General features: G+C 41.7%; 1 protein-coding gene across 1 annotated transcript in view; it reads right to left on the reverse strand.

The window, feature by feature from the left end:
- wnt6b (wingless-type MMTV integration site family, member 6b) overlaps positions 1 to 11,854 on the reverse strand; it is a 32,155-nt gene extending 20,301 nt beyond the window's left edge. The window contains exon 1 of the mRNA XM_022220169.2: positions 10,929 to 11,854. Within this exon, the coding sequence (XP_022075861.1) occupies positions 10,929 to 11,008 (80 nt within the window). The 5' untranslated portion in view covers positions 11,009 to 11,854. The remainder of the gene's footprint in view (positions 1 to 10,928) is intronic.
- Positions 11,855 to 20,746: the final 8,892 nt, after the last annotated feature.

Here is a 20,746-nt window from a genome sequence, read left to right on the forward strand (position 1 = left end):
GAGAAGGCAACAATCTGTAAGCAACATGACAATAAGAGAAAGTTCACACTGCTCTATTTGTTAAGCAATTTAATCAGCAAACCTCACCAGCCACAAAACAATACAAGCCAAGCTTTTTTGCTTCTTGGCTGCTCAGTCTGCCAGGTCGACCCACCACATCTCAGCTGTGGCGACAATGTGCTTCTTGAATAGGCACGTGGGAGACAACAGAGCACAGTTTCCCAGAGGCTTCTCAGCTCTGACTTTGTTATTGGACTGCACTCGGATGAAGTGTGTGGTCCTTAGGAAGTTGGAAGTCACATTGTTGGACGTCTCTTAACAGAAAGGGCATTTACAGTTGATCTTAATGCTGCTTAAGCTGATTTCGGTAAACCAGAAGGCAGACTTTCTAGATTTCCAGATGATACGGCTTCTCTGTAGATGTTATAGCAGTTAAGAACTTCACCGCTTAAACCACACACGTCCCTCAAATCAGCCCTCCTGAAAACTTCCCAGATTAAACCCATCTAAGTGAAAAGTATATATATTATATTACAGAAAAAGAAGAAGAAAAAAATCAGTGTTTAAATGTGTGGCAAAATAAATCAAAGTTGCTTCATGTACTTCAAATATTTAAAACATTAAAATACATATACATCTATCTCACATTTGATGAATACAGTTGTGGACCTCCTCAACAGCTTTGACAGATGACTGTATATAATAGAGATAAATAATTTATTCTAACTCTTAATGGGAAAAGGGGGCTTGGCTCTGCCTTGCAGAATCGCTGCCAGCATCTGTGGCCACTTCAGTGGCATAGCAGGAAAGTGGCTTTATAAGATGACTTTACCTCCATTCTTTTCCTTCCATGAGCTATCACCCACTCATCCCCGCTGTACAACTAACTCCGTCTATATTAAACGCCTTTTCTTACACCCTCCTTTCATTTATTCCATCTTCGTCTTGCCTGTTTTAGTCCCTGAAACTCAACAGATGTGACAGTTAACTTCAGGTTTTACCATGAAACAGGGAGAGAAACAGAAAGCGAGGGGGAGCAAAAGGCTGCCTCGCAGTTTTTCATTCAGCCTTCTCCCCGTTAATCGCACCTCCTGATATCATTCATCTGCCTTGAGAGTTTGTTTTAAGAAGCAGAACAAACACTCTTGCCAATCCCCTCTCCTGGAGGTCTGATACACAGCAAGACATTTGCTCGCACACACACACTCATGCATATACAGTCATTGTTGCACAACCCCTACATTGTTGATACCCTATCTATTTTTATCTTAACAAAACTATTTATATGGCGGGCTAACATGTCAGCAGATGATAGAACGAAAGGAGGTCATATTCCTACTCCACAATTCCCCTCCAATTTTAATGCACCACACTACCTGGGGGGTGGGTGGTTATGGGGTGGGACGTCATTAGACGGGATGGGCCCCAGTGCAGTGTTGTGCTGTGGCCCCCCGTCTATGCCCCCACCCTGACACTTCTTCCCCCAATTTTAACGCACCACATACACATTCACATTTTGGGCTTGCGGTGAGGCTGAGTGGGGGTTTCGTTACCCTGTGCTCTGCCTCACCGACCCCCCAATCCTAAGACACCACACATACTTGTATATACACTTGGGTGGGTCACATTCACGGTGCAGGGCGAGTATTCACCAGTTGGGGAACTGGTGAACTCAGTAACAGGGCAACTCACAATAGTTTTACTGGCGTGATCTCCGGGGCCTCTCCCTGCCGGGCCCGAGGGCCTGGGTTGTTGCGCCTCCCCTGGTGCTCCTTCCTCTCCCTCCCTCCTCCCCTCCCTCCCTCCCTCCCTCAGGGTCACGTCTCTCTGGGCGGCCGGAGGTGGGCTGGGCTCGTCTGCCCTTTCGGTGCCGTTGCCCGGTCCCTTGGTGCTGTTTTCCGGTGAGCGGGTGGCCTCCCGGATTTGGGTGTGGGAGGGGTGGCGTGGGTGGTGTGGTTGGATGGGGTGGGGTGGGGTGGCTGGGCGAGGGGTGGGGGGGTGGCTTGGTGGGGGGGCGGGGGGGGTGTTGGGGGTGGGTTGTGGGTGGGCGGCATGGTGGGGGAGGGGGGGTGGCGTGGGTGGGTGGCGGGGGGGTGGGACGGTGGGGGGGCGGGGGTTTGGGGTCTGGGGGGCGGGGGGGTCGGGTTGTGGGGGGGGACGGGGGGGAGGGCGGGTGGTCGTGGGGGAGGTGGGGCTGTGGGCCGGTGGGGCGCCGTGGGGGTCCGCTATGGCCCGTTCTGCTGCCCGGGCCTTGGGGCTCTGGCTGTGTCGGGAGGGGGTCGCTCCGGGCTCCTGGGCTGGGTCTCCGCTTGGTGGCTCCTGCGGGGGGGCTGGGTGGACCTCCTTGGGCTGGAGGGGACAGCTCCCTCCTTTTGGTGGAGGTTTTCATGCATGTCAGACCCACCACACCGGCACCTACCAAAACTCAATAGTGTGTGTTCCTCCGGTTGCTGAGTCAGTGGAGGTTGCTGGGTTAGTGTCTGTGGATCTCACTCTGCTCTATCTATCCTTCTTGTGGCCTCCTGACATCTTCATGATTGATCCGTTGGGACTTTGTCGTATTAGGTGTTTGTGAAGGGTTTTAGATTTGTAAATGGTTTTAAGGTATGAATTAAAGAGTACAAACAAATAAAATGCACCTTTTCTCTTAGAACACTGTCTATGCCTCACCTTTCTGTCTGTCCTGTGTTTGTTTTATGTTTCACTTGGGTGTGCACAGCCCTCAATGGCATAATGTAGAAAACAGCTTGAAATAAACATGATAGGTTAATTTGCCATGAGGGCCGGTGATGGTCACAGTCACAAAGAAGAAAAAAAATTGCACATGAAGCTTAAGCAGTGGCACCATGAGTGGTTGGTGTCATTTTTTGAGCGGACTTGCAGACAAACAGAAAAATAGAAAAAAAAAAAAAAAAAAAAAAAAAAAAGAAAGAAAAAAAAAAAAAAAAAAAAAAAAAGATAGAACGAAAGGAACCTTCATAGGAAACTTTGTGTCAGCCTTTCTGCCAATCCTGTCATGGAAACGCACGTTTGGATGCAAACATGAGTAAGATGTCGGCCACCAGGGGTTAAACATGCGATAATGGTAGTCATCATTGATTACAAGTAAACACACCGAGTCCTACATAATTAGCCATGATATCTGGTGTGAAAACCTGTAAAAAATAATAAATGTACAGGCACATACTGTACATGCACGTGCATCCGTTAGATCCTGCATGTACCGTCTAGACAGACACACACATATTTGTATGGGACACCCACTGTTCCATTCCCTCTATGATTATTGAGACTGTATTGACTAAATCGCTATGGAAACAATGTTGTATTTTCAATACAGGTGTTCTGTGTATACAACGTGCGAGTGAATGTACAGTGTGTGTGGTGGTCACACAGATAATTAAATCATACAGACAGTCTGTATGTGCTAATTAGCAGGTACAGATACAATACTTAGCAACACGCACTCCCTCTGAAAAACCACTTATTATCTACCTACTGCCACCAGGAAATGTGTGAGAGCGAGACAGACACACAGAGAGAGTCAAATTAACAGATGCAAGTGTCTTTCTGTGCAGTCTGTTTGGGTTTTTATGGATGCGAGACAGAGAGTGGGCTTGTTTGTGCCTATGTGTGTGTCTGTGAGTGTGTGCCAGGGGCAGCACTGGGAAGCCAGCTCTGTCAGCAGCTCACAAAAGCCAGCCTGGTTTTTATAACGGGAGGTGTAGAGTTGTAAAACTTCGTGAATGCACTGGATGGAGTTTTGTTCTCTGAGCCCTGTGTCACCGTCAGAGAGACAGAGAGACAGAGAGACAGAGACAGTGAGAGGGCTTTGGCAAAATGAGGAAACATTCCTTATGATCTTGCAAGAGAAAAGAAAATACTGAAAAGTGGAGTCGTAAAAGAGATAAAGAAACAATGTATCCCAAGGAAGAGTTTGAGCATTAAGAATACTGCTTCTCAAAAATGTTGTGTTGCTGTTATGTTGATTTTTTTTTTTTTTAGTGTTTTCAGTTTCTGACTTCTGACTTCTCGTTTTAGCTTTTGTCAAAAAGAGGAGGAACATGTTCTTCTCACTTTCTGCCTCTCATCAAAACATTTTCTTTTGTAATGATCAAAACAAAGAAGGAATTAAATGTCTTTTGCTTTGTGTTTGGTAAGTTTCTACATTTGACACTGGCACTGCAGATTAGTCCTGAGAGAACTCACTGTGTGGTATTTTTTTTCAGTATGCACATGGAAAAGGATTTTCATCTGTGTAAGCAGCATCTTTTCTTTTTTCTCTCTAGTCTCCTCTGAACAGACCACAATACATTCCCATACTGCTATCTGCTTTATTCTATAGGATATATCATATAACAATAAATTTTAGCAGCATGTTCTTCAGTTGGAGCAGCTATAGTTGGGGTACTAAAAAACAATTGATCAAGCTACAGGTTAGAGAAAACAAGCAAAAGCAGGACTTTTATTTAACCTAATTGCGACTTCCAAGGGTTAAGAAAGATCTCAAAGTAAGTACATCAAAGAAATACTTTTACACACAGTGGGATAAATGTGTCTTTATATTTCAGGCTGTTTGGATAATCGACTGACTTACAAGTTTAGAAACAGGGCTTGATGAGGAGAGGGGAACTGTTGGAAGTGGGGTGAACTCAGGTGGAAAAGCACATTGCTGGAGATATATCCAAAAATGGGGTGCGATAATTGGATAATGGGATCAACGCACTGTAAGTGTCCAGCATTCTTTCCCTTGTTTGGAGTGTAAAACATAGAAGTGTGTATCCCTGTGAGGTAGAGAAAAATATGGGATTACTTCATTGTAGGCTGCAGAAAGTGCCAGTTTCAGGTGCAAGGACAGCAGACAAATACAGAAATCGCCCAAAAAAATATGCATTCACAAATGCAGTTTGCACACACACACACATTTATCCAAGCAGGTGCATTCGTTCCAAAACAGACATGCACATACAGAAGTGCGCAAGTAGGAACTTCAAAGCGAGCGAGTAATCAGATCCTCTCCATGCAAAGTGCCACTGTTCTTCAGTCTGTCATTTATGATACAGCTCCTGAACAGATAAGTCAGTGCAAAACACCAAGAAGGATATTCAGTCTGTGATAGTATCAGAGGCTTTAAGGAAACGCTGTCTCGCATGAGCAGTTCTTCATGATGATAAAAACCCAAACAGACGCAGAGGATCCTCGCAGTTGGAGATAAAACCAGACAAAGCATCAAAAGTACTCAAATCAAAAGCACTGATAGCAGGATTATCAGCGCTACAACCATCTGTGGCAAATTCACAGCTGGTCTGATGAAGAACTTAGCCTTTAAAATATCTGCGATGGTTATTTGCAATATTTTTTAATGCTATGGTTATTTAATTGTTTCAAAGAAAATGTAGGTACCTTCTAGTTAGAATTGATTATTTAAAAAAAAGTAAAATTTGGAACAATATATAAATGTCTGGACAGACAGTACTTCATGGTGTAAGTGAAATTAGGAAAAAATAAGGTTTCAAATGAAGATATTAGAAGTAGATGCCTTATTCAGTGCTTCCTGGGCCCAGAGGTGGCTCAGAAAGAGATTAAACGTTGGTGCTCAGAGAGACCTCAGGTTTCATTAAAGATCTCACTGGGCCCGTCTCTTTTTTTCACTCCACCCACGAATGAGTGAATTTCATCCCTCCTTAATCCCTCAAGTATGCTGGAGATGAAGACAGTCACGACAAGCGCTAGTCTGAGACGCCAGAGTGAAAGAGAAAAAGGAAAAGGGTCAAAAGGAGATAGTAAGAGAGTCTAAAGATGGGAAAAAAAAGACGCTGGGGGTTCGGTGCAAGATAAGAAGGAGACTGAATAAGATACAAAGAGATAAGCAATGATAAAGAAATTATGTAAATCAAAACACATGTGAAATTTGTCTGCCATCCCAAACAAAAAGATGGGAACAAATTCGGCGTGTTCTCAGTTACTGCTATGCTGTTTTCCTGACCCTGCAGTCTGGGACACGTCCGTCACTTTCAAACATGTTGGAACATGTTGTTGATGTAATACAAGACTGAGAACAATGACATTTGTCACGATAAAAAGTTTCAGCACTCACAATTTGCACTGTGCTCAGTTTAAACGGTAGCAATTAAGCGCGACCAGCAGGAAACCAACACCACCGAACCAATTTCACAGGAGAAAAACATTTGGTCTGTTTTAACAACAGTGGCACACCCAACAGCACTGACAGCCAAGAGATACACATCAGGGTCAGAGTGTGAATATATACTGAGATAAAAAGGAGGGTTAAAAGGTGCATGGATGAGCTCAACACTACATATCAAATTATGAAAAGAGGACATCTCATACGATTTGACTAAGACAAGTAGCCTCCACTAAATTAACTATAATTAAACTTCCAGCAACTAATGAAGGCCTGCTACACTACGACTTTCCCCTTTTTTTTAAAAAATGGCAATTAGCATTGCGACAAGCTGTGTATGTTAGCTGCTGTAAAAGAGTAATTGAACTGGCATGAATTTGTCAAAAAGACTTCTTTCCATACAATGTAAAGACTTTTCAAGATATTGGTGAAGATAGACTTAGTATTAATAGCTTGAAAAGTAGATCTATACTGGTACCAAAACTTGCTCTGACTCCCAGTGGACACAAACGTTTGTACAGTGTTTTATGTTGTAATGAACCAGATAAGGCTTCTACTGAAAAAAGAGCTGTCAAATCTGAAACTACAAGGAACAGCTTCAGCTACTGACCAGTTGCATCCTCACATTGGATGTGAAAACTTACAGTATGACAAATGAAGGCAGATCAGAGATGATCCATTGCAGTTCTTTGTCCAATTTGCGGCATCCAAATGAATGAGGCTAAAAACATCTTTAAAACTTTTACTATCCATTTTATTTGTTTACTTCACAAATGGATAATTGTCTGTTGGTTTAATTGTTTGTGTTTGGGTTGTTGCTTCAGAATTTGATGACAAAATGACTTTAATTTTCTTTTTCTGTGTTTTGCACTTGTGGTTGGACTGAACCATTAGCGTCTGGTGGAGCAGCCAACATTCAGCCAGGAACCCAGTAGCTCAGTCACATTGCGTATTGTGTGGCACAATCATTTGATAGTGTAGTATACTGGTTGTAAAATTATTGTACAAATGTCTTCTTTACTATCCTGCATTTAGTCTAAATACTAACCTATTTAGTCATTTATTGATTCCTTCTTATAGGCTACAGAATGAGAAAAAAGTAATAGATAGTTAAATTATCACGCCCTTTTTCCCCTTTTGATACATTGCAATGATGAAGCGTTAAGAGGACAAGAGAACTGTGTAAAGATTAAATTCATCACATGCACAGTCAAAGGAAATAGGAACGTGTAACGAGAAATCAGAATTTTTTCTCATACCTAGCTAGCACAGTTTCTACCTTTATATTTAAAGCTGGATTCAGTCAATGAGAGCTATTTCTACCTCTCACTCTAGAATAATAGACCTACTTTGACATTTCTTGGACCATTTTTACCCTCTACCTTATGTATATTTGACATAAGAATACATTGTCAGCATGAATGTGTACAAAATGCATGCAACCATGTTCAAAATGGTCCTCCTCCCCCCTCCCCTCACACACACACACACACACACACACACACACACACACACACACACACACACACACACACACACACATAAACAATTTCATGCCAGTTCTTAACTGTACCTGCTGCCAAACCCACATCGTCATTTAATCTTTATCTGTGCCCATCTCCCTGGTCCTGATTAGGCATTTAGCTTTTCAGACCAGGACTGGAGTAGACAAGATAAGATCTGTTACAATGAAACTCTCCTCTGGTGATGATGGAGGTTCTGCCTATGCAGTCTGTGTTTGTGTGTCATAAATGCTATACAGATTAACCAGGATCCATTGGTTTGAGATGGATTTGGACTGACACACATAAACACACAAAGGAGAGAGGTTAAACACACACACGCTCACACAAATGCAGTGTGTGTGTGCACCTGTGGCACTGTGGCACGCTCCAGGCGGGCTGACCGCCAAACCACGGCTGTGACAGACACACACACACATAACAAAGTTGGCCCTGCTAAGCACTGCGGTCAAAAGTAGTATAAGAGAGCAAAGACATTCCTCACTCCTCTGACTCTCTGAGCTGTGCTCTCTGCTCTCAGGCCAAATGATTAGAGTGCTTTAATCAGCAGAGGCTCTGAAAGGACAGCTATCTCCCAGCATTTCATCTCCCTCAGTCTGTCTCTCACTGCAGCTCTCTCTTTTCCTTCAGCGGCAACCTATCTGTATGATAGGCATTTTCCTTCAAAAGACAAGTATGGCAAAAGACACACAGAGATAGGGACACTGAAAAGGGGTGTCTCGTGTGTTTTATGACGGGGAAAGAGAGACGGATGATGGTATGTCCAGCATCTTTCAACAGAGAGAATCATTGTCCTGGCAGACTGGACAGCTCCCCACAGGTGTGGCTTCACCTTAGCTGCACCACAGTCGGCCACTCTGTGTGCGTGTGTGTGTGTGTGAGAGAGGGTGTGTGTTAGTGAATACGGCCACTCATTTGTCTGTGTGAGTGAGTAAGTTAGCCAGCAAACAAGTGAGTGAGTGAAAGAAGATGACAATGTATGTCAGTGAGGATAAAAAAGAAGAAGCTGATTTCTTAGTGTTGACTCCCTTAATCCGCTGCAGCTTTATTTTAAAATTAAAATCATGTAGCACGTGGTGCAAATTAAACTCTGGCGTAAACACTGCAGAAATGAAGATACAATTTGACACAAGGGGCTACTTGTGTCATTTGTTTGGAATTGGATTCTGCTGTGGTAGACAGCACTATTTTTACAACATTTAGCCTCAACCAATCAACTGAAAAATGTTAAAGAAACTGGTGACGCCCGAAAGGACAAAGATGGCTCACAAGACATTTCAGCAACAGACTACCATCTTTCTAGCTAAATAAAAAGTCTATTTTGCCCTTACATTCATACTATGCATTCAAAACCAACATAAGACAGCCTGTCTCTGAAAATTTTGCTTTTAAGTGTGGCTCAGGAAAACGGGGGGTAAAGTTGGTGGTAAAGTTACAAAACCAAGTTTCTTTCACAAGTGGATCAATTTTGATCCCTTGTTTTACACAACAATACACTGTAGCTGATTACATAGCATAAGGTGGACCTGCGTTCATGTCTGTATTTGTCAAACAACGTTGGACAATCAAAACTGATTTGATCAGGAAGCTTTGCTCACCAATCAATGGGAAAGAGTTTTTGTGCTGGGATGAAATCACTGTTTCGTATTTGATCTGCTGAGAAAACTAAACTAATACTAAATTTGGTTTTATAAAGACAATGATGAAGGGCCAGAATACAGGTTTAATAAGCTGAAACTCAACAGTCTGCCCCTCTCCTCTGTAAATGTCAGCTAGACTAGATTTTACTGATTTTGACTTCAGTGTGGATGCATGTTGTTTCAAATTTTATTTTATTTTCACGTGGAAACAGTCTTAGTCCATCAGTAAACCATACTACTTTGCATTTACAACAGAAGAGGAGGCACAAGAGACTATTAGCCAAAATTCATTTCAAATTAAAAAAAAAAAGTGGTTACAAGCAGAAAGTATTGATTTTGTCCCAACAGCGGGTCAGTGATCCTAATTGTTCGACTGCATGCTTACTTGCAATTACCTCCCATCTGCAGTAAGTGGGCGAAAAATGGCAAAGTTGAAGAGACCCATCTGCCCGTCATACAAGGACATAGACTTGCAGAGTCTTTCTGACACTACATCCCACATTGACCTTGACTGGGCTGTGAATGAACAGTGGGAGGATTCAATAAAAAAAGGAAAAAAAAATCACAAAGCTTCACATTCAAACACAGCTGCTTCACAGAAGTGTGTGTGTGAGAGAGAGAGACAGAGAGCAGAAACATTTGATGTTTTCTAATGAAACACTACACATAAGACAACGAAACAACATCACACACAGACAAACACGGGCCCACATGAATAGAAAATATGTAATCAGCAGATCTGCTGGGCCCATCTGTCTGTCTGTCTGTTGGACTGTCACACACCTTGCAGAGCTGAGCCTATATGGATTGTTTTATGATGACATATCCACTGCGCCTAGAGGGCCACCTGACATTCCTCACTGTGAACACTCACACACACCATCACAACACCACCTCCACCATGCTCCTGTCCTCTGCCTCACTGCAGGCAATGAACAGCACACACTTCTCTCACCTCCCTGTTCCTCTCTGTCCTTCTCTACTTTCCCTGTACAGTCTGTTATTCTCCAAACACCTTACTCTTGCAAAAACTATTTTAAAAAAATCAGCATAAGTGGTATGCAACCATATCTCTCTCTTTAATTTAAAATCAAAACTTTTAAAAAGCATTTTTGAGCACTTCTGAGTCCAGGCACCTTCACTGCTTATCAATCACTTATTTACTGTAGAAAAAATGTAGCACAGACAACAAACCAAGTGCAATATAATGTTTAGTTAATAATTCAATTTAGATTAGATTTATTTTAAATTAATATTTAAATGTTTATTTTCAGGGCTGCAATCAGTATTTTGGGATAATCTAAAGGGTTCTTGGTCTTCCTTTGCATCCTTCTTAGCCTTGATTGCAAAGCACATTTACTCATTAAAATCATATTTATCTTTGAACTAGACTCTCAGAATAGCCCCACAGTGCATTCTAACGTGTGCAAATTTAGGCAAGAGCCGGTAAGCTCATGTTGCGTGATGGTGCTGTGAATATATCAGTATATTTTAAAGTAGGATTACGCCCCATTGCGCGCAAAACTCAAATGGAATTAGTGTTATTCCGGGGAGATCATTAAAAGCACATGTTGACATGAGACCGAAAAGTAGAAAACACGTGGTAAACACACAACTTACCACCACAGTCCGATGATATTGACCGGACAGAGCAGGATGAAGAACAGGGCCAGCTGGATTCGTGATAGACGAACCGTCATGTTGAAATCCTCAAGGAGATTCCCCAGCAAAGTTTAAAGTGACGAGCTGAGCCAACCCCGAGTTAGATTATTTCTTAAATACATAGGAGGTCCTTGATTTCTGACGGCGCGAATCAGCAAAAGCTCAATGGAAACTGTCTGTCAACGAGAGCGCAAAAATCCAAGTCCTCTTCTGTCGGGCGCATCTTAATGCGCAACGAAGTTGGTCAAGAGGCTACTGAAGAGATGTCCGCTTTCAAAGGTGTGGTTAACCTCTTCATTGTCGTTCTGCTCTATCTGTCGCAGCACATTGCATGCCCTCAAAGGACGAAAGACAACACCGAAAGCAGCGTCTCCGGCTGCGGAACGGCGCACGAAATGGTCCGGGTGAAGGGCTACGCGAAGTTTCGCCACTCTTTTGGGACTTTTTCAAAAAATGTCATTATAATTGGCAAAATACAGGGAAGACGAACTGCGCTGCGGCATTTCTATCAGATAAGTAGTGTCTTGCAAGTGCTGCGAGATGTTGGTCGCTCCACTGCCTTTACCCGCACTGAGCTGACGCACTGATGAAGTGGGTGAAATAATTTCTGGTGCCCACCGGCTGCAGGTAGAGGCGTCTCTGCTACACAGTCTGTCAATATGTTGTCTTTGGATGATAAAGGGAGGAAAAATGCGCTCGTCTCCTTCCACCTTAGTGTGACGTCGCTTCGGGCGAAGCAAAATTCTCGCTGTCACTCAAAGAGGGAGAGAGAAAGACACCGCAATTAGTTTTTGGAGGACCCGGCTGAGAGCAGAGACGGGGTAAACACACAGAGAGACACACACAGATACACACATAGACCTGCCATATTGTGTGTTCATGGTCACCAGAAATCAGAGCTTATGGAATGAGGTGATGTCAGTACAGGTGTCATCGCATTTCTCTGATATTTGTGCCAACTGACTGGCGCGTTGTGAGGCCATCTAGTTGGATTTGTCTTTATTAACAGTCATCCTATTCTCTATGGTTCAGTTAAATGATCATAAAGACAAAACTTCACAAATAGGAGATTTTTTTTAAAAATTCTCTAAAAATGAAATATTTAATATGTTCTGCATTACTAAAAGTGTGTGCGTGCATGTGTGTGTGTGTGTGTGTGTGTGTGTGTGTGTGTGTGTGTGTGTGTGTGTGTGTGTGTGTGTGTGTGTGTGTGTGTGTGCAGGGGCTGGATAGTATTATTACCTATCTGGCCAAGGGCATATCCATTGAAATTTTACACCTCTACTGTAGTCACCCATAAAAGCCCTGACACCCGACTTCGTTCCACTGCAGTGATGCAATCAATCACAAGTACAACACAGACAAACTCACCCACACATCTACCACCACTGTCTTCAGGAGGGTTTCCATTCCATTCAACAAAGCACAAATCATAACTGTGGCTTTTATGTTCATCAGCGCCTTCAGTCATGCCAGGTCTGACTGCAACCTCTACTTCAACATTAACAAAGACAGAGTCCTGAGAAAACTGTCATGAAATTCCCACTATAATAATAAAAATAGAGCAGCTATTGTCCTGGTATTTGCCCATCTATGATATATTTTTCGAACCCAAAGGGGCAGGTTACATTTGCTCATTCAAACCTCTCAGCCATTTCAGTATTTTTGTCAAAGCTATGTCAAAAGACCGAATCAACTTGAAGCAAATCTGTTGTAAACATTCTGTTTTTTGCTTAATAATTTAGACCACTAAAATTTACATTGCAACATACCTTTAAAAAATGTTTTCATCCATTTTCCTCAGCTGTTTCTGACAAGCTGCTGCTGCTACTTTCCTGCAACATGAAGATCAACCTACAGAGACTTGAAGCTTCTTTGAGACAATTAACTTTCTGTTGTTCAAGCTCTCACAGCACAGCTGAAAATGTGAATTGACATTCTATGTCAGCTGGTAATGGCCTTAAATCTACACGCATCCCCTAAACTTGAAGGTTTCTAAATTGCTGGGCTCTGATTGATGACTTGTTGAACCTTGACAAACGTGGTCTAAGTGTGGCTGTCTGCTCAGCAGCAATGGTATGAAGTCAACCTTCTGACAACTTGAACTTCCTCTGCGATTGCCTTATTTACTGAAACCACAAGCGTCTTCACTGATTGACAGTATTTGTCTGTTTCTCTTCAGTGTTGATAATTAGCGCAGGAATGGCTGTTAGTAGGTAACATGCATGACCCCCAGTCTCTATAAGTTGTTTTCCACTGCAGGAAGTTGTGGGTTGTTTAAGGGCGGCCTGAAGCTTTGTGTGTGCTCCATCTGCAAGAACCATCCTTGTAGACCCCAGGAAGACTAGCAACCACTTGTGGGAGCTAACGGGGATCCTAATAAACAATAAACAACAACAGAACCTCTTTCAGGGCCATTTTTGAGGGAGAAAAATGTATCTACTCAAGAGTAGGTGCTTCTGAGAGGCCTTGGGGAAACTGTTATGTGGGGTTTGATGATGATTAATTAAACTCGGAGAAGACATTACAGTTTGGATAAACTTAGAGGGAAACACAAGAGCCATTTGTACCCTCTCATTGTTCTCCTTGAGTAGCAGCCGCATCCTCCCTAACACCACAATCAACAATGCAAAATTCACCAAGCGAGCTAACATGAGAAACACTCCATTGTTCTCTTTCATACATGCTCAAATAACATCCATTAACTACTATTTGTTGTTGTTTTGACTTATTTAAAGTTGATGTTTCAGTTAATGCTGTTGGATCCTGGAAACAGGAAGTTTGACAGTGCAGATTAAGCCATTCCTGTCAATGAAGTTCAAGATGTAAATAAGAAAACTTGTCCATGTGTAACATTTCAACTGGTCAGTTCAGTCATATCTGTCTGGTGGAAGAGGAGAACTGTAACTGTTTGATATTGAAATTTTACATTACAGTGGAAGAACATCTGAAAATGCTGAAATAAATAGAAACATTTCACATCATGTTTTCTACACCTGCTCTGACCTAATGCAACTGGCTGACTAGTACTAGGTATTATCCCTTTAAAGGTAAGTAATATAGGCACATTCCTCTTTAAACTGCACAGTAGCTTCTGCTTAATTACTAAAGTCAAATGAAAATCTTCAAAGCTGCATCCTTTACTATTTGGCGCGGCAGCAACCTCCAGTAAGCATACATTCAATTAATTTTGACCTGTGTTTGGTAAATGTTAAGGGGCAGTGATTCAAAGTAATGCCATGCAGTGCTGAGAAACTAGAGAAAAAAAAAGATGGAGGAGACAGATGGAATGAGATTGTTTAATAAAACTGAAGTCTGTGAGAGTTCAGTCAAGGTCAGTTAGAATTTTTCCTCTGGGTTTCCTCAGTAGTGGAGCTTCATCCCAGTAACTCTGGCTGTGGTATGTTTCATTCCAAAATGATTGTGCCTAACAAATCACTTACATCATGTCAAGTCCAATTTAGTGATGAGGAAGGTGGTCATGCTTACGGCTGCCAAGTGGCTACATCGAGCTGGTGATTGCTCTCTGCTGTTTTATAAGCTCAGATGGTCTTGTTGAGATAATAAATGATGTACATGATCAATGAAACCTGGGTTTAGTTAGCGTGAGTGATGGACTGATGTTAGGCTGCTTTCCAGACACTTTTGTGTTATTGTTCCAGGTCACATGCTGTATTGCAGGAAAGATTCATATTTGTGGTGGGTACTTTGACATTCATATGAATAGTAAAGCTGCACTAGAGTATGTACACTACCCTTCAAAAATTTAGGGTCACTTAGAAATGTCCTTATTTTTGAAAGAAAAGCATTTTTTTTCCCAATTAAGATAGCATTAATCAGAAATACAGTCTAGACATTGTTAATGTGGTAAATGACTATTCTAGCTGGAAACGGCAGATTTTTTATGGAATATCTCCATAGGGGTACAGGAACATTTCCAGCAACCATCACTCCTGTGTTCTAATGCTATATTGTGTTAGTTAATTGTGTTGAAAGGCTAACTGATGATTAGAAAACCCTTGTGCAATTAATGTTAGCACATTGAATAAAAGTGTGAGTTTTCGTGGAAAACATGAAATTGCCTGGGTGACCTCAAATTCTTGAACGGTAGTGTACTTGCAGCTTCTCATTAACAAAAGTGTGTTTCTTAATCACGGATCAAACTACTGTGGAAGGTTTTGCTCATATATCAAAAACTGAAGTCCATCAAACTCATTGTCATGTTCATGATTCCAATTTTAGATGACTTTTGCTTTGGTATGTGGTCATACACTGGATGTACAGATGAATAAACCTCATGTGACGTTACCTGTAGCCTTCCTGAAGTTCAGTGCAGTGGTTGCGGCCTAAGCCATCTTGGTAGCTCCTGATTCTGCATAACTCCCGGCTATTCAAAAATGAGCAAAGAGGTGGAGCATGGGAGGAGTTGAGGTGGACCACGGACTGTCCTATGACGACACCCACCTTCTTCAAAGCAGTCACACTGAAAAAAAACAGCTGGAAGTCATCTTGTAATCAGAGTTTTCTCTTTTTTTTTCTGGTTTCCACAACTCCTAAGAAGTGATGTATGTTGGTACACCCAGTCCCCTTTTGTTTTGTGTGTCATTACATTAACACTTAACAGTTGAATGCATTAAAGTATTTTAAGTTTCTAAAGTGTTATGGTCCTATAACATAATAATGTGTTTTGAAGCAGATTCCTTCTCCTTATATATCATATTTCAATTATGTTTATCTCAAATCTACATCTTTATGTCGAGCTCTGCCTTCTTTTCCTCTCTGTGTTTCTATCTCCATTGCCCCGTTTCTGTCCTTTGCACATCTCACGTATAATGTGGTCAAAATAAAGCAAATAGTTGGCTATTAGTGGCTGAAACAGAGCAGACTGTGATGTTTTAGCAGACAAAGCTGAACTCCACAGAGAGAGTTATATTGATATGTGGACTGGGACCAACTGCAACAAAATTAGAAAGTTATGGAAATTGAGTTATCTCTCAATGACCTATAAATAACTGCAGCACAGTTGTGAGATAGTCTGACAAATGTATCATGCTTTATTCTTGTGGTTCTCTCTCCAGAATATATCTCTAAACCACCTTACTCTCTCCCTGTTCCCCAGTTTCTCTCTCATCTTGTCCCACTCTCTGCTGGGTGAGTGTGTTTTGTTAGGGAGGGCTGATTCTTCATACTTGGCTGAGGCTTTATGGACAATAAAGATCTGATTTCAAAGTCCGGCAGGGTGTTGGGCCTGGGGTCTTGGCTCAGCTTTAGTTGCCTGCTGGGAGGAGATACTGCACAGCCCCTAACCAGATGGCCATCAGCCCACATACAGTAGATTCATATTGTACATGATGTGTATCGTTGAAATTCTTATCTGTATGTGCTCCACTCTTCACCACTGTGGTCTTGGCGCGAGTCACTGAGCTGCACCGAACTCCTCAGAATGACTTAAGTGTCAGTGTTTTATTAATTTCACAGCACAGCATTTAGGAAGAAGTATTTCACTTAGAATCTTGCAAATAGGCAAACAATGTGCATAAAGATGTTGCATGAATATGATATTTGTTTCTATTTAGCTGGCACACAACTAAGTTTGATCTCACAGCTCAGGATGGATTACCAATTTCAATTACCAGTTTTAACTGTTTTAATAATAAACTGAAACTAGGTGACTGCCTGCTCAGTACAAACTCAGTCCAAAAGACTTATGGTGAGCTTTGGCAGAGAAGTGTAAGGGATTTGTGGTTAATGGGTCATGTGTGTTTCTCTCACCCTTCTCTGCCTGTTAGTTTTGCAGCAACAACTCTTCGAGCAGGAGACACAGTGTCCTGCACAAAGACACCTCAGCAGCGCAGCTGCTCGCCAACACAGAAGCAATGATCAGGATTCTCTTGTTCGATTGTGTTTTCTCTGCAACGTCTTCTTTCCCTGGACTGTGGGATCCCTCAGTTGTTCCCTCCCTGACTGTTTCATCTTAATCACATAGCTCAGAGTGGAGATATGCAACATGTCCTTCCAGCATGTATTATACATCTGCAGGGACTTAGGTCAGTGTTGCAGAGGAGAACGCCCTGATAGATACGGGAGCTTCACTAAGAGCTGCCAACAGTGCATTTTTTAGTCATTACATTAAACTTATAACATGAGTTTTGTTCTGCAAGATATTTTGTAGCTGAGGAGGAAAATAATGGCAGAGATGAAACAGGGATTTACTAGTGACATTATGAAAGTTGGATCTCACAGCATAGTCCACGTCATGTGTGTCAGCCCTTTAAGTGCTCCTCATGTTTCCTTTGGCATCCCTAAATTCCAGCACTTTGTGGGCATGTTCAGTCAGACGCATTTATTTAATTTCATGCCGGTTCATACTGAAAAAAATTTACACAATCGCACCTGGCATGTTTCTGTACAGTAGAAATGAGCTGCTTTCAAAGTGGCACAATTCCTCACATTAAAGTTAACTTGTTAACAGTTAATGTCAGGAATTGGATGGATATTTCATTTAGGACTGAACCATCTTTAGCCACACTAGTGGCATGAATGTAAGAATGTTCATGTCAATGGGTTTATCTGACAGTCCACATTTTCATATTATCGGAAGATTTCACCAGCAATATGGATTGCTATGAAACTTGTATATTTATGGTACAAACGATTCCTCTTAATCCAGCACCATCATACAGTTGACATGGTTGGTTTTGAATGAAATATCTTGAAAACGATTGTAAGCATTGGCATGAAACTGGGTACACACATTCACGTACCATTCAGGTAAATTTTAAAGAATATGAGGTAATTTAAATATTGTTATTAACAGCTCAAGATTTCAGTTTGTCCAGCACTTTGATTTTTGAGGAGAATATTCATTGTCATTGTGAGCATTCTGCCATGCAAACATGTAGCTCAAAGCACCACTGTAGCACTACTATGACCAGGTACGCCACACAGACTGCATATGAATGACACGGGGCTACTTTGCATGCATAGATACTTATACTTATTCAAAGGCCCCGGAGGATACATCCAAAATGCATAGAACTATAATAAGCAAAACTATGTCCAATACCCTTTTATGTTGTACAATCAAAATGTCACTGGAAATATTGTTTAACAGCACTGGAATGTTGTAATCTACTCTGTTTCTTACTGTGATGGAAAATAGTATCTGTGTGGAAAAAAAAAGTTAAGTAAACAACCCGCTGTAATAACTTGTGGTTTCCCCTTTGGTCTGTCATTAATTGGACTGAAAGAGCATTGGTCTGGATTATGAAGTGCTCCCTCCCACCCTCCTCCACCTAGGAAAAGCTAACAGGCCTAACCCCTGTCCTGCCACACCTATCACACACACGCTGCACACACATTCCCCCTCTGACACCGCTTTCATCTGGGCGTGAAATGGATTCCTACTGTCTGCCAGAATGCACCACCTATCTCTGGATGTGATTCTCTTTCACCCTGTTCCCTTTCTTTTCTGTCTTTGTGCCACATGCGTGCCCTTTTGTTTCCGTAGAAAAATGCCTTGCCCATGTTACAAGTCCATGGAACACATTCCCACGCGATTGTGATCAGAAGTGATTCGAAATCCCATTGGGGCTAATATTTTATTTGACAACTTGAATTAGATCTAAATAAGAAACACATGATGGCCTTAACCTTTTTAAAATAAACCACAGTTATCCCTGGAATCCCCAGGAGAAAGGCATGTTCATGGAATTCCTTCATAACTGGCACACACACTCACACACACATACTGGAAGTGTGAGAGAGGTTGTAGTATAAAATATTAATACCTCCCGCCGCCACATGATTTTACATGTCCACAAGCAGAACGTCTTCAGAAAGGAAGTAACTGAAGATATGCAAAGTGATGGTCCTGTTACAGCAAGTATCAAGAGTAAAACCTGGCTGCAATCTGACAACAAAAGCTACATAATTGATTGTTAAGCAGATATAACTTGCTCTGGCTCTCCTGTATGGTTAGCCCAGTGTCAACTCAGTGACCCTGTCATGAGAGGATACACGTTATTTGGATCATAAAGTGCGCAATTGACCGGCCACTAATTTATTTGTAAGAATAATCTGTAATGTTACACTGAGCAGGTACAGATATTTTCTCACTAAGGTATAACTTCAATTATGTGAACTACTAAAACATTTTGAATTGTTCAAGTTTTCTCTGACAGAATTTCGTCATTCAGTGACATCTTTGTACACAGGCACAAAAGATAAGATAAATATGAAAGATTAAGGATAAATTGTAGCTACTGTACATCATACTGTTATGAGCTCTCTGTGCATTTGACAGTGCTGAGCGAATCATAGTAAACTTGACCCAGCAGCAGTGGCTGATAATAACTGCATTTACTCAGGTAGCGTATTTAAGATCAGGTCAGTTAAGTTTGTTCAGGCGAGGGATGCAATAGACATCAGCTGATCTAGGGTTGATCGTAATTTGCCAAGACAAGCAACAATGTATCAGGAAAGACAAGGAAAACACAACTTCTTGTAGGTAAACACTGATTTAAACAATGCAGGTGTCAAATTGAACCTTGTTTCCTCGGCTCAAATACACTGCGTAGCTAGAGGTGCATTCAGAGTGTATCCTAAACCATGCCCAGTGCCCTGTCTCACAACTTTCGCAAACGCAATCTAGAGCTGCACCAAAACTTTATGAGTTCTTCCTGTGGCCATGCTCCACCACAACATACAGTTTCATGAAGTTTCGCGAGGTAGTTTTAGTGTAATCTTGCTGACAGACAGACAGATAACCAACCACACTGATCACACTGCTCTGCCAAGGCAATAATTGATTCAGATAAATAATGCAGAACTGAGACTGCAAACTGCTTCATATTGACTATTTTTACTTTTGCTGTTTTCAATGAGCTACATTTTGTAGGACTTCCTTTGCCCTCAATTTTTAGTCATTGTGCAACATTTTAAACTGCAGTATGTCCATTTGACAGCACTGACTGGTATTTTTAGAATATGAATGAAATGACAATGTGAAATCGGTTGTGATGGAGGTACAAAGAAATATGACCTGATCTGCAGCTCCTCTCAGCTTTTCTGTGTGTGTTTCAGCTCACTGTTTAGCCATCGGTCCACATCTTTACAATTCTGGTTCACTGTCACTGCTCTCATAGAGCAAAATTTAACCAAACTAAGCAGCTGAGATACAGTTAATGAAGAACCGGTTGCATTGTTGAAGCTTTTACCACCTCAAGAGCCAATTGATGTCAATATGCGTTTATATCAGGTTTCCTCTGATCCACTGAGCTGAAACAATTATTGTTGTAGATATAAGAAAAGGATGTGCACACTTTTTCCATAGCTGTCCAGTACATACCAAACACACAAAGTGACATGTTCTTTCATTTTTCTGAGAGGACTAAACAGCTGGCATGTTGCCTTCACTGTACACCATGTAGGCCATTATCAGTCAGTGTTTTTACAGGTTATGACAGCAGCCCTTCAGCACCCAATAAGCCTTTTCAAACAGAAGCACAGCTGTTGGGAACATAACAATACTAACTACTGTTTGCGAAAACCTAACCACTTGTAATTGAATTAAACTGATGTTTTTGATCTTTTAAATATCCATCCAAACACAGTCCTTTAATCTCTCTAATTGTGGCCCTACAGATTCCATTAAACATCTCCTGTGACGTTTCAAGGTAGCTGACTTGCGAAATGATGAACCCCCACACGTTTCTAATTTCCCAGTGAAGCTATCCATTTGGACTGTGTGTCATTTTTAGTCACACCAGTAACCG

The sequence above is a fragment of the Acanthochromis polyacanthus genome, chromosome 14 (assembly GCF_021347895.1).
Source record: "Acanthochromis polyacanthus isolate Apoly-LR-REF ecotype Palm Island chromosome 14, KAUST_Apoly_ChrSc, whole genome shotgun sequence".
Classification (NCBI taxonomy): domain Eukaryota; kingdom Metazoa; phylum Chordata; class Actinopteri; family Pomacentridae; genus Acanthochromis; species Acanthochromis polyacanthus.